This window comes from Rhineura floridana, chromosome 7 (assembly GCF_030035675.1).
Source record: "Rhineura floridana isolate rRhiFlo1 chromosome 7, rRhiFlo1.hap2, whole genome shotgun sequence".
Lineage (NCBI taxonomy): Eukaryota > Metazoa > Chordata > Lepidosauria > Squamata > Rhineuridae > Rhineura > Rhineura floridana.
This window is the reverse complement of record NC_084486.1, coordinates 73,487,588-73,502,597: the sequence shown is the minus strand read 5'-3', so window position 1 is coordinate 73,502,597 and position 15,010 is coordinate 73,487,588. Positions and strand designations below refer to the sequence as shown.

The following is a 15,010-nucleotide window of genomic DNA, read 5'->3' as shown; positions in this document are numbered from 1 at the left end:
CTACTTTGAAGTAGTACCACAGAATTCGGTGGGGCTTATTTCCAGGTAAGTGGATGTGGGATTAGAGCCTAAAACTCCTACAATTTACTAAGGCTTCTTTAACAAGAAGAAATTCCCACACTTTTGCAGGCCAGGAAGCACTTCTACAGTCTTATGCTTTCCTCTATTAAATGCAAAAGTTGTTGTATAATAAAGTATCATTTAAAAATATAACTATAAAAGGCCCAGTAGATGAATTTGGCACTTCATAGGGGTCCCTTTTCTCATTGCTGTTCAGCAGACCATGACTTGGAAACCACTTTGATAGATTTATCTCTGGCAATTGGGCTCTTTTAATTAGATGCAGCTTGCATGGTCTCATATACCGTCTGTGATACAATATACAATAATCGAAGTGACTGGAAGGAACATAATTTGGGGTGTTGATCTGTGCAGGATCATTGGCTGTGTATGGAGAATTGGATTATATAGTTTTACACCAGATAAGCCAATGGCAGGTCTGCACATGATCTGTATCTCCTGAGCACTACGTGGCCATTACACTTCCTTGTTCTTGGCGATGTGTATCACCAAAAAAAGAGACATGTGTTTGTATAAAATTTGCATATGCTAATTTGTATGCATATTTAGAAATAATTACTATATCTCAAAATAGAAATATAATACATTTCACCATAGTGGGGAAGACTGGGACTAGAATACCAGTGTGCCAGAATACCAGAATACATATGAGTTCAACCCGTAACTCTTGATGGGTAACTAAGATCCCTCCTTTCCCTTATTCCTTAAACCAGCCAGCCCTTCACATAGAGGATTGCCCTATATAAAGAAGGGTCATGGCCACCCTAACTGGACAGAATATGACTGGCAAACCAGGAACCTGGCACACCTCTCCTGGAATGCCATGTAAAATCTGGGAGATGCATGGTGTATAGGCCCGTCCTATGGACATAGGAAAATATAGGCAACTTGGGACATTCAGGCTAGTTCATGGGGTTCACTGGTTCATTTCCCCCCTCTTTTTTATTAGCCACTTTGAACATTCCTAAACCAGTAACAACTGCATAAAAATATATCAGCCTTATGGACCATATCCTATCCTTTAGGTCAGAGTGGGAGCAATGCAGTTCAGCAACACTCTTCACTTGGAATTCCCTCTGGATGCATATTTCACGAAATGGGAGATAAAAGACAAACTCAAGAAGATTGTGTTCAAGTAAGAATTGCTATATGTGTAGGGTTTTTTTTCTTCTTGATGTTCATTTTCTATTTTGTTAGGAAAGTTAATGACAAATAGTTGTCAAGGCAAGGAATAGTTTCATTCTGACAGTTGCATGTTCATATTGTATTTGGAACTTTTTAGTCGGGATGCTGTGCACAAATTATTTAAAGATTTATTTATTTACATTTATATCCCAACTTTCTGACATCATGGAATCCATATATAAATACTGTGGTTCCCAGGTGGTCTCCTAACCAAATATTGACCAGACCAATATGCACTTAGCTTCAGCAATGTGGTGATCACATGTACGTTTACAGCATACCTAAGATCTAGTTTAATTTGTGCACTTATACTTAAGCTGATTTTTCTTTGGTATCTTCAGTCATATTCAGTGTCTCATGGTGCAAATAGTTTAACTTTAAAAGTTTCCAGAGTACAATCACAATCTAACCTCCCAGTCAGGGCCAACTCCAAAGGGCAGCCAGGTGGAGCCCTGGCTGAGGACCCCTGGGGCTACAGGGGCCACTGAGAGGTCCCTCCGCTCCACTCCACTTCCACAATTCGCAGATGCAGGGCCATAAGCCAAGATGGCGGCAGAGGCTTCAGCCCCTTAGGGAAATATCAGCCGCCATCTTGGTTAAGGGCAGCACTGAGCGCACAACCGCACAACAGCTGAGAATGGTAGGTTGAAGCAAAGGAATGGTGGGGGCTCCGGAGCTCTCGTCGTGCGATCCGCAGCACTGATCCTGCCATGAATCGCGGAAGGGGAGTGGAGGGACCCAGGGCAGGCTTGTGCCCTAGGGCCCCATCATGTTTGGGCCGGCCCTGATCTCAGTCTTTTTAAAAAAATGGCATGGGAGTAAATGACACTTAATCCAATAGGACTTGTTTCCAAGTGGATGTATTTAGAATCACAATGTGAGGAAGAAAATTATTTTAACAAATTTGTGTTTCACACCAACATGCTCTATCACACAAAAAAGGGCAACTTTGGAGGTCTAAATAATTACCCAACAGTATCTTTTCATTGCACTAAGAATCCAACCATCTGATACTGAAAGTTTCTGTGCCCAAATAACCAGGCCACAATCAACCACAGCATTGTGTGCTCAAAGGCATCCCTAGGAAAATATGTTGTCGCTGCAGCTGGATGCAAGGTCTGCTAGTGGCTAGAATTGTGCTGTTTCCACACAAAAAATCCTCATAAAATGGTGAACATAACATTTGTATACGGTTTTCCTATACTGAAGTTATACTTGTCTAAGAAAAGTGCCACATTTAAACTGGCCCTTTAAAAGTATTGACTCATATTACTTATTTTGAAATCTAGTTCCCCCCCTCCCCGCCTCAAACACTGACATGTGCACACACACTCTATGTGCCAGGAGGACGTCTGCACACCTCCAGTGCTTCCATGTAGACCTCCCTCTGCTTGATCATTTTGGACACCAGGTGTTAAGGGAACTTGACGATGACACATTCAGACCAGAGAAAGGTACAACAAAGGATTTATTGCTGCAGCAAGGCGCTAGGGAGTCAAGCTCAGCCAACAGCGCGCCAAAAATACAGAAACAGAAAGTATTTATACACTTTGTGCAGGCCGTGTCTCGGCATCCCATAAGTTCAGTTATAAACTGTTACAAAAGAACATTACCTTATAAGGTCATGGACACAGCAAGACAGCAAATGCATGCGTGCCAAGATGGCGGTGATATTTTCGTGACAAAACATTTGGAGGTTATAACATGTTAGGGGGTATTTACCTTATCATTCCCCCCTTTAATACTTTAACTTCTTATTATAATGATTAAAGTATTACATAACAATAACACTGTTTTACAAATTATTCTCTTCTTCATGGGGTACTGGTTGATATCGGTTGGCTTGTAACACCATCTGTCGGGCAACCTGAGTCTCTACTGCACCTGAAATTATACTTCTCAATCCATTGATTATTATAGGCATAGTGCATGGTAATAGCAAACATAACAGTATCAGTACAGCAATAGTAATGATCATTCCTTTCAATCCCCCCATTTTCATCAATTTTTAAACAACATTCTGTCAAATTTAATAACTTACAAACTCCTCCTTCTTTAGATAACAGGTAATCTAGGGCTAACCGATTTTGCAATGGGGGGAAACAATAACAGTATTAGTATAACTCCAAACTGGAACAACATAATTAAATAAGATAATTTGCAACAGGGCATTTTAATTGAAGCTGGGCAAATCTGTATCTTCGGGTGGTGTCCCACTACTCTCTCCTGGTCGGTAGGGGATGCAACACCCTCTTGAGTTTCACTCACTTGGTTGCCGGTCCCAAGGAGGCTTCTCCTGTCGTGTCCTTTCGGCCCACATTGGCCCTTTTCTGGATCTTCATCCGTAGTGTCTCTGGTAACATGGCAACAATTTCCCATTCTGGACTGGCAGCTGGCTTTACTCTGGTCCAATGGATCCATGGGATCTGTCCTTCAACTTTCAGGGCTGTAGGGGTGACCATAATTACTGCAAACGGACCTTTCCATTTAGGTTGTAGCAATTTGTCTTCCCATGTTTTTACCCAGACTTTATCCCCTGGATTATAATTATGCATGCTAGTGGTGATTTGCAATGGGCTGGGATCAGTATATTGCTGCAAATCTCTTATAACTCGATTTAAGGCTTGTAGTTGCCTCTGAAAAGTTACTTGTCCCTGCTCTCCTAAGATTTCTACTCCTGTTGGTAAAGGTGGTGGTCTGCCATACATCAATTCATATGGAGTATAACCAAAACTTCGAGGTGTACATCTTTGATGCAACAGGGCTAGAGGTAGTAGCAGGACCCATTTTTCCTTAGTCTCTATGCACAATTTTGTCAAATGTAATTTCAAAGTCTGATTTGCTCGTTCCACCATTCCACTACTCTGCGGTCTCCAAGCACAATGTAATTTCCATGTTAAGCCTAGGGCATTAGAAACATGTTCTACTAGAGCGTTTGCAAATCCCGGACCATTATCAGAATTTATTTGTAAAGGCAGTCCATATCTAGGCACAACTTCTTCTAATAAAAATTTAGCAACTATTGCTGCTGTCTCCCCTGTTGCTGGTCTAGCCTCTATCCATCCGGTGTAAGTACAAACTGCCACCAGCAACACTTTGAATCCATATGCTAGGGGCATGTGGGTGAAGTCTATCTGTATGACTTGAAACGGTCGTGTACCCTTAAGGACAGTCCCGAGTGTTAGTCCTGGTCCTCGACGGGGATTTGCTTGTGCACAGGTAAGACATTCTTTTGTTATTAATTTACACCATTTGTATAAATGGTCAATATAAAGAGTTTTTCTAGCTAATCTTTCCAGATTTATTTTTCCCAGGTGACATTGGTTATGGATTTTAGACAGAACTTCATAGGCTAAGCTTTGAGGTATCCAGACTCGGTCATCCTCCAAGATTTTCCATCCATCTATGTCCCTGAACTCATAGTCTTGAGCTTCTTTTTCCTCCTCAGGGGAATAATATGGTTTGCTCATTCCAACAGGTATCTCTGCATAGTACAGGTGGGCAAAACTTCGAGTCACTGGAGGCCCAGAAATAGCGGCCTTCTTTGCTTCTTGATCTGCTATGGCATTTCCTTCTGGCACAGGCCCCCCTTTTTTTGTGTGTGCCTTGCAGTGAACCACTGCCACCTTTAACGGTTTCCACACCGCATCCAAGAGGGCCCTTATTTCACTAGCATAAGCTACTGGTCTTCCTTCAGAGGTTAGGAATCCTCTTTCTTTAGACAGGGCTCCATGCACTTGTAGAGTCAAGAAAGCATTCTTGCTGTCAGTATAAATAGTGACTTCTTGTCCAGTTGCTTCTAGTAAGGCCTGGGTGAGGGCTATAATTTCAGCTTTATGGGCTGAAGTTCCAGCAGGCAATTTCCCATTTCTCACCATCCGTCCTTGCTCCACCACAGCATATCCTGCTACCTTGCAGCCTTCCTTTATGTAGCTGCTCCCATCACAGAATAAAATTCGGCCTTTTTTCAGTGGTTCATCTTTCAAGTCTGGGTGACTGGAATATACCTTGGTCATTACCTCCTCACAATCATGCACAAGTTCCTGCTCTGGTACAGGCATTAAGGTAGCAGGGTTCAAAGTAGATCGGTCTTGAATAGTTACATTAGGATTTTCACAGAGCTGAGCAGTATATTTAACAAGCCTGGAACTTGTCATCCATCTGGGACCCTGTTTTTCTAGTAGGTTCTTGATTGATTGGGAGGTGGTGACATAAATGGTCTGTCCAAAGGTAAGTTTCAATGCTTCAGTTAGAAGTAAAGAAGTGGCGGCTATACTTCTTAGACAACTTGGCCATCCTTGACTAACTGTGTCTAACTTTTTACTCAAATATGCAATTGGTCGGTCCCATGAGCCTAAAATTTGGGTTAGTATTCCCACTGCCACTCCCTTTCGGTCATCTACAAACAGTTTGAAGGGCCTGGTTGTGTCTGGTATTCCTAAAGCTGGTGGGTTTTTGAGAGCTGCTTTCAGGGTTTCTATAGCTTTCAACTGGATGGGTTCCCATGCAAGTGGAACATTCTCTGGTAAATTTCCTTGCAACATAGCATACAGGGGTTTAGTTATTGAGGCAAAATTCAAGATCCAAATTCTGCAGTAACCCGCCATTCCCAGCATTGTTCGTAATTCCTTTTTCATGCGGGGCAAGGGCAATGTCATAATGGCCTTGGTGCGCGCTGGGCTTAAAAGTCTCTGATTCTTTCTTATTATAAAGCCCAAATATTCCACTTCCTCTTGACATATTTGAGCTTTCTTCTGGCTTGCTCTATAACCTAATTGTTCTAATTCCTTCAGTAGTGATAGGGTATGTTCCTTACAACTATTCAAGTCGGGACATGGGAGCAAGATATCATCCACATACAGAAGGAGGGGTCCATTGGTTTCTTGCCAATGTTCCAGATCTTTATTCAATTGTTGACTAAAAATAGAGGGAGAATGACAGAACCCTTGAGGCAACCGCGTCCAAGAAAGCTGAGAGGTGATTCCTGTCCGAACATCCTCCCAAGTAAAGGCAAACAAAGATATAGAATCTTTGTCAAGGGGGATACTGAAGAAGGCATCCTTCAGATCTACTACAGTATAAACTGAACTGTTACCAGGAATTCTTCCCAATAGAGTATAAGGGTTTGGTACAATCGGTGTCATTGGGAGTACAGATTCATTGACTGCCTGCAAGTCCTGTACTGGTCTATAGTCACACTCTGTCCCAGGTTTTTTCACAGGTAACAAGGGAGTATTCCAGGCGGAGGCGGTTTCGATCAAGACGCCTAATTTCAAAAGACGGGCTAAATGGTTCTGAATAGGTTCTTTTGCTTCTATCGGGATCGGGTATTGCCTAACTTGTACTGGCCTGGCTTGAGGTTTCAGGATTATCCGGACTGGTACCGCCTGTACTGCCAGACTAATTGGGTTATTTTCTGCCCATACTCCAGGTACTAAATTAATTAGTTTCCACTCACCTACCCCCTTCTCCTTTACAGAGAGGGCTTTTACTGCTTTTTGACACCTCCAAGCCTCTTGTACTGGGCACAACAAGATAGGAGCCCTGCAGTGTAGGGATTGCATCTTTACTTGCCCATTTGGAGCAAACTCCAAGGTTGCTTGCATCTTACAAAGATGATCTCTACCAATTAAGGGGATTGGGCACTCAGGTATGTACAAAAATTCATGGTGAATAACTTGAGATCCAATTGCAACAGGTTGGCTCTTTAAGTTCACTGCAAGTGTGGCTTTTCCTGACGCTCCAATTATACTGGTGTTATTCTGACTAGCTGTTCCAATTGGAATATTTAAAACAGACCGTTGTGCCCCTGTGTCTACTAGACCTGTAACAGTAGTTCCCCCCACAATGATTTCCATTACGGGCTCAGGGGGGCTCGCCCGTAGGCAGCCCTATGGCCGTGAGGGATACGATTCTTCTGGTTCTGTCTCTTGGGGGTAAGGAATCCTGCCTCCGATTTCCGATGGTTTCCACGATATAGTCCTCCCTGTAACAATCCTCTAGCTCCTTTCATAGTCGCTTCTCCTTCTATCTGTCTTTTGAACTTCTTTTCTCTCTCTGGACATTCATTCTTCCAGTGATTATAACCTTTACAGTAGGCACACTGGTTCCGATCTAACGAACTCCTTCCCATCACTTCTCTTCCTCTTCCTCTTCCTCTGCCACGTCTCCAATCTGGAACCGCTGGTCCCGATGGCCCCTGTAGGGCCGCTGCCAACAAACATGCTTTTTCCTTCATCCTCCTCTCCTTGTCTTTAACCTCTTCTGCATCACGGTTGTTATATACACGATCTGCTATTGCCTTCAACTGTGACAAGAGCATCCCCTCAAATCCCTCAGTCTTCTGTAGCTTCTTTCGGATGTCAGGAGCTGACTGTGCCACAAAACTCATCACAATAATAGACCCATTCCCTTCCTCTTCAGGGTCTAGGGGACTGTGTTTTCGATATGCTTCTTGTAGACGCTCTAAAAATTCTCCTGGGGCCTCGTCCTTCTTCTGGACCACATCATGTATTTTTTGCATATTCATCAACTTCTTTCCCTTTTTGACTGCATCTAGGAACAATGTCTGGTACATTGTCTGAGAGTTTTGTCCTTCAATGGCATTCAAAGCCCAATTAGGGTTTATGACCGGTGCCCTTTCTCTGATCCAGATAGTAGGATCTGCCTGATTCGCAGCTACTGCTGCTTGGCGCACTACTTCCATATTACTCTGAACTGTCCTTCTTTGTTCACTGGTAAGGAGGTACGCCATCAACTGTTGAATGTCGGCCCAAGTAGGATTCTGGGCCTGAACTATGCCCTCAAGCATATCTATAAATTTACGGGTGTCCTGTTCATACGATGGGCCATGATTCTTCCAATTTAATAGGTCTGATGTTGAAAAAGGCACATAAGAACGAGTCTCCACCACCAAGCCTTGTACCTGGCCGTTATCGTCTGTTCGGGGCACAATGCCAGCCGTAACTCGAACTGGTGCAGTGAAGACCTTTTCTGAGGCAGGTTCCCTGACCTGCCGTGGACGAAGGCGATTTTGTATAGGGGTAAGTTGGTTTCCCTCTATTGGGGGTGCCGAAGGTTCGGCATTCCCAGAGGCCCCTGACAACTGTGGATATAATCGTTGGGCTGGGACAGGAGGCGATGGTTGAGTTGTATCTGGCTCCTGGTCTTGATCTTGGGGCAGAGGTAGGGGTTGTGGCCTAAGGACTGTTGTGGCCACATAAGGAGGTGGTTCTGGTTCTAGCTGACTTGATTCCTTTAAAACAGGCGTTAGTTTCTTCAAAGTTCTTTTAGTCCTTTCCTTAGCCTCAGAGGCACTATAATTTAGCATCAAACGGGCAGGTCGATCTCCTAACTTCTTCTGCATGGCTTTAACGTCCTTTGGGGGGTGTTTACTAATTTCTAGCCAGCCCAAAGCGTAGTCAGCGTCAACAAGATCCACTCCAGGATTAGAGTCCACTATCACATAGTTAAACAAACGGCTGACAGCAGGGACATAAAAGGTTCCTTCTTCTGGCCACCAGATGAAGCTTGGGGCCATATTGGGCCATTTTTCTTGACACTTCTGTTTCATAGTTGTCAGGTTACATTTGGACTGATCAAAATATTTATTAAAATGGGTTATGGCCATATTTAGGGGTGTGCTTTGTCCTTTCCCCATCCTGCCTGTCCTTTTCACTCAGTAGGATAGTAAGACAAACAAAAGAGGGATTTCAGGCACTGTAGAGTAAGGGGTCTCTACGGGGAGGATACACAGAAGTTATTTCTACAGGCTGTGTGGATTCCGCTTTACCGGCAAAGTACCTTTAGCGCTTACTAACCCTCGGTGATACTTGGCCTGGAGCCAGAGGCACTAGGAGCAGGAAACACTAGTGCTTAGCCAGGTCCAGAGGTACCTTTACTCCGGGTTTTCGTCGCTGGGTATTTTGCTTTCAACCGTTCCACACCTTTCACACAACAATCATGCCAACAGGAAACCCACCAACCCGTTTCCTATGACTCCAGGTGAGGGACTGGCCTTGTCCCCCCTTCAGTCCTTGAGGACTGGCCAGAACTGTCTAAGGGACCCACTATACTTGCCTTTCTGACGTGGTGGGGTGGTCCCTATTCCGGTGCCGGCCGGTCTTTCACAGGAACCGTTTGTTGTCTCACTCCTTTCCTGGTGGAGGGTTCCTGCAGAGAGACAGACTGCCCGTGCCGCAAGGCGATCGGTGAAAATTACCGGTTGGCGCGCTCCCTTTGGTAACGCTCGGTCTTCCTCTCCACACCGGTCCGTCCACTTCAGGAGGGCGGAATACCGCAGCCTATTAGTGTCTCGTCAGAGTCCCATCTGGGTCGCCAAATGTTAAGGGAACTTGACGATGACACATTCAGACCAGAGAAAGGTACAACAAAGGATTTATTGCTGCAGCAAGGCGCTAGGGAGTCAAGCTCAGCCAACAGCGCGCCAAAAATACAGAAACAGAAAGTATTTATACACTTTGTGCAGGCCGTGTCTCGGCATCCCATAAGTTCAGTTATAAACTGTTACAAAAGAACATTACCTTATAAGGTCATGGACACAGCATGACAGGAAATGCATGCGTGCCAAGATGGCGGTGATATTTTCGTGACAAAACATTTGGAGGTTATAACATGTTAGGGGGTATTTACCTTATCACAGGTATGCATCTACACATGCCACCAGGAAAAGGAAGGAGGAGAGAAAAACAAGGCTTTGTTGCATCATGCAGGTGTTTGTCTCTGCCTTTTGTGGAACTGGACTGAGCCCTTAATCTTACAAGAGAAGACAGGGCAAGACAGGGATCTTTGACCATTATTGAAGTGCAACTGAAAGTAGAGGCTATGAAATAGTATTGAGTGTCTAGAATCTAGACATGTGCCAAAATCCCTTTAATGATGAGAAGAGAATGTTGCCAGCTCCAATGGAGACAACGTTCTTCAGTTTGCCAGTTTATACTGTGGCAGTTTTTTTGTGGTAAAAAAACCTAGGCTAGCAGTGGCCACTTCAACAATGTCAGAGTGCAGAATAGGAAAATTTGCACTTCTGTGTTCTTGACCACCCTGTTCTCCCCTCCTCCCGCTCTCCTCCTTTGCCTGGAGGCGGCACCTGCTGCTGCTGCTTATTACTGTTACTGCTAGTGTGGTGTAGTGGTTAGTGCCAGTGTAGTGTAGTGGTTAGAGTGTTGGACTAGGACCTGGGAGACCGGGGTTCAAATCCCCATTTAGCCTTGAAGCACACTGGGTGACCTTGGGCCAGTCACTGCCTCTCAGCCTAGCCTACCTCACGGGGTTGTTGTGGGGATTAAATTAGGAGGGGAACCACCTTGAGCTCCTTGGAGAAAAAGTGGGATATAAATGCAATAATAAATAAATTAATAAATAAATACTACTGCTGTTATCTGCTTAATGCTGAAATAGGCTTCTAACCAATGACACAAGCACAAACTTTAAAATATAAATGTGCATAACTAAAACACATTAAAATAATCTCTTTAAAACATTAAAATATAAACACCCATTACTAAAATATGCACTAAGACCATCCCATTAAAACAACACAGCAATTAAAACAGGAGACTTGGGTCAAAAGAGTACGTATTTGTGCATCTTCAAAGGCTGGTGGAATGCCAATACATTCAGCTTTTAAAAAAATATTTTACCTGTGGCAGCTCTCTGCTTGTGTCAAAAACTTGACTAACTCTGCCACAAACAGAAGGTGTCATTATGCACTCCATTGTACATTGCCAAGTATATGAAATGTGGGGTGAGCAGCATGAAAAATCATGTTCATCTGGTCAGAGGATCTGCTGGCCTCAAGCAGATAGCTGCTACAAGTAAAGTAGCAAGCGGAACATGCAAGCGAAGGAGCGTTGCCTGTCATTCTTGCATTTCATTCTTGTTCAGGCATCTCACTCTTTTCTTAAATGCACTCCTGTATTGAAATCTTACCTAAGTTATTTTCAGACTAACTGCAAACCATACAAATGAGGTGGTATATATTTATTTCATACCGTGCACTTTGGCTCCTGAAGAAGTCTCAAGGTGGTTTATAAATAAGAAACAGCTGAGAGTGAAACAACGCACAATAAAACCACAGGCAACGCTACAATCATGTAACATAATAGGAGCAGTAGAAAAATACAAAAGTAGTAGCACCATAATAAAAACAGGACAGTGTCAGCTTTTGAAAGAATCCTTGAAGTTCCTCGAGGAGCCTTGAAGACAGGCAGTGACTGGACCTGGCTGGGAAATCCCATAGCTGTGGGGCCATATCTGAAAAGGCCCTGCACCCCACATCCACCTACCTCATTTATGAAGATGGGGGAATGATGGAGCACAAGTACATACATGTGAAATATGGTTGATGTTATATTTTATTCTTCATCCCCTGTGTCTTTCTATAAGCTTTGTGCAATAAACTATAAATATTCCCATTTTTCAGTAGTGGTAAAATTGAGTTTTTCAGATAGTAACTTTCTGAAGACTAGGTAGTCTTATATTTTATCCATAGGATTATTCTGATTCTCATAGTGTCCTTGTTTGCAGCCATGCTTTTCTGCCGACTAGAGGCATGAAAGAGATAAATATTCTGTCGTATTTGAGCTATGATTCTGTTTTTAATCACTGACATACAAGTCCACCATTATTTTTAGGATTCTGTGTGCATTCGCCATTCTCTCTGGGTGTTGGTGCCTATTAGACATTGGCCCACCACCAGAAAACATAGATGAGGTTGTTTTCTGTTGGCAAGTTAACATTTCACATAGGAGTTAGTATACAAATATATTTATAAATAAATAAATTGATATAATTTCATTTAAAAACGCCAAAGTGGTATACAAGTTTAAAAAAACCTGTGCAGTAAAAACCATTTAAAATACAGTAAAAACAGAGGTCAACTATTGCAAAAAGATATATTCTTAATTGCCTGCATAAGCCTGGCAGAACATAACGGTTTTCTGCAGGCGTTTAAACATTAAAACAGAAGATGCCTGGTGAAACTCTGTTGGCAGAGCATTCCAGAGAACTGGGCCGATGACACTGAAGGCTTGATTTTGTGTTGATGTTAAATGAGCCTCACCAACTCGGGGGACGACCAAAGCCGCTCCTGCAGAGCTGGGATATCAGAGTTTAGGTGGTCCCTAAAATACTCTAGACCTAAGTTGTTCAGTTCCATCACCTCAATCTATAAGCAGAAACAATTGCATAGAATCTAAGATTTTTTTCAAAAGAATTTGCCGCATTTAAAATCAAAGCAGTCAAAAGTTTTGAGTCATTTGAAGGTGGAAGCAAACAAATGACAAAATGCAGCTGGCCAAGCAAGATATGACTGCTACTGCAATGTTGTTGATGCATTCCTGACATGTGGGTTGAGAGAGAAACATTGGAGGGAGGGGAATAAAGGGGAGACCTAAAAAAGATCAAAGCCAGCTCTGGCAGGAGTTTAGAGCACTGAGAATAACAGGGTGGTACAAAGAGAAGACTGTAGATGAAAGAACTTTGTTGTTGTTATGTGCCTTCAAGTCGATTACGACTTATGGCGACCCTATGAATCAGTGACCTCCAAGAGCATCTGTCATGAACCACCCTGCTCAGATCTTGTAAGTTCAGGTCTGTGGCAAAAGCATGAGTCTGATCAAATACTGAATACACCAGAAAATACAGAAAACACGGTAAGAGTCATTTTTTAAACTGAATAGACATGGCCCAGGATCAAGAGTGTACACATGTGAATATGAGGAAGATCACTGTACTTTTTTTAAAGAGTTTTTTGCCCCCAGTCTGGTTTTGCCCTAATCATTTTGAATTGAAATAAAGGGAGTGCTAAGAAACAGGAACTGAAAATTGTCATCTTTTAGGACTCCCAGAACAGGCATAGAAAACAGATGAAAATAACAGAGGTTTTATTATTGAATTGGTTGGAATGGTAATTGGAAGTAGGCAAGAAAATATAATACCAAATATGACTGTTATAGAACTCCCACTTTATGTAGTCTGCAAGTGTCTGGAAGCAGTTGGGGATAATATGGAGCCATCTTTATAACCCAAGATCTAATTGGAAAAATGCTAAAGACTTGTTTTACCGCACTATAGCATTTTCAGTCTTTTCCTGTATTTCTTGCAGTCTCAGTTTCTTGTATGTCAAACATGTTTCCTCACAGCAAAAACAAACGAACAAAAGCCCCAACCTTGTGATAGCCAAAATATTTTGCTAATAGATCTGATGATCAGCAAAATCCAAGTGGGCTTCCCAGAACTGCACTTAATGTCTGGGACTCCTGAAGCCTAACTTTGAACAGATGTTGGAGCTGAAGTGTGGAGGCAGAGATGAAACTGCACCTGCAGTGAATGCTAGCTCTTTAGAAATCTTTGTAACATAGCAACCCTCAGAAGCAGGACAACATGAATCACAGCATACATATCAATTGTTGCACCACCCCAATCTCCAGGCGGTGAGAGACTTCCAGGATTTACTGTGCTTACACAGGGTTTGGTTTACTTGGAATGAAGGTCAGCAGAGACTGTGGTGTTTTTTAGGATATGTGTTTTTATTTACACATATATGCAACCTGAGCGTAAGATGGAGGGGTTCACAGCATTAACACTTCAAAAAACTTTCTTCCCCATTCGGCTCATAGGGGAGTCTTCCCCGCCATAGCTTGGGCTTCAGCACAGCAAGCTTCTCTGTTTTGTTCCATTTGCCTCCCTCCCCCCCTTGCTTCACCCCAGACTCTAACACAGAGAGAAAACCTACTTGGAGGGAGGATAACTCTCATCCTTGGCCATTTGTTCAGATGGCAACACATCTCTTCTTGGCCAAATCCTTACAGATGTTAATGGAGCAGTTGACAAACTTGGCCAGCCTATTAGCCTAACAAAGAAGGGAACTGGTTTAACAAATTTAGCAGGTCTCTGTATTACAAACTCTGCAGTACAATCTCTCTACAGGCACAGGATTATAGGCTAGGAGAGGGCTCACAGATATCATCCATCCCAACCCCCCTTGGTGCCTAGTGACTCTGAATGTGTGAACTGCCACTATGGGAATGTATTGTGTTCGTAGCAATAACAACACTCTGAAGTGGTGACTGTTCCCTGCATGCAGGTCATGTGATCTTGTGATTACCAAGAAATCAACATGCATTGTATGTGTACTCACCCTGAGTATCAGGATCAGATCTGTCTCTATGAGAAGTAGCTTTTTGTGTTAAGACAAATAAACCAGTATTGTCAGTAGGCTGCAACCAGGATATTTTGCTTGTACCTTTCAGTTAACTGTTTTGGAAGCCAAGGTACCTGGCAGGTCATCCTGTCTATCTTTTCGTCTTGATCCTTTTATCTATTGCTTCAGGCTTCTGCTTTGCAGCCTTGCGTTTGTTATAGGAGGAAGGGAAACGAGACGGGCAAAAGAATCCGAGGAAACTGAGCAGAAGAAGATGCTGCTCCCTTCTCTGTTGAGGTTATTGTGAACTTAGAACAAGGATAGGCAACCTGTGGCCCTCCAGATGTTGTTGAACTCTAACTCCCGTCAGCCCTTGGCAGCATTACCAATGGTCAAGGAAGGTCAGAGTTGTAGTACAACAATATCCAGCCACAGGTTCCCATTCCTGATTTAAAGAAACCACAGGAGAAGAAGCATGTGTTTGGAACCCTGTGGCTGGAAAAGTTGAGGAGGCGGGGCTATTTGGACCAGAAAAGTGGTGCATGGAGAGTGTTAATGTTCCTCTCCAGAAGCTTGTGG

At 43.2% G+C, this 15,010-nt stretch overlaps 1 protein-coding gene across 5 annotated transcripts in view; it reads left to right on the top strand.

Moving 5' to 3' along the window:
• VWA2 (von Willebrand factor A domain containing 2) overlaps positions 1–15,010 on the top strand; it is a 68,796-nt gene that overhangs the window by 28,087 nt on the left and 25,699 nt on the right. For all 5 annotated transcript variants that reach the window (XM_061635925.1, XM_061635926.1, XM_061635922.1 and 2 more), the window contains exon 5: positions 1,107–1,216. In XM_061635925.1, the coding sequence (XP_061491909.1) occupies positions 1,107–1,216 (110 nt within the window). The remainder of the gene's footprint in view (positions 1–1,106; positions 1,217–15,010) is intronic.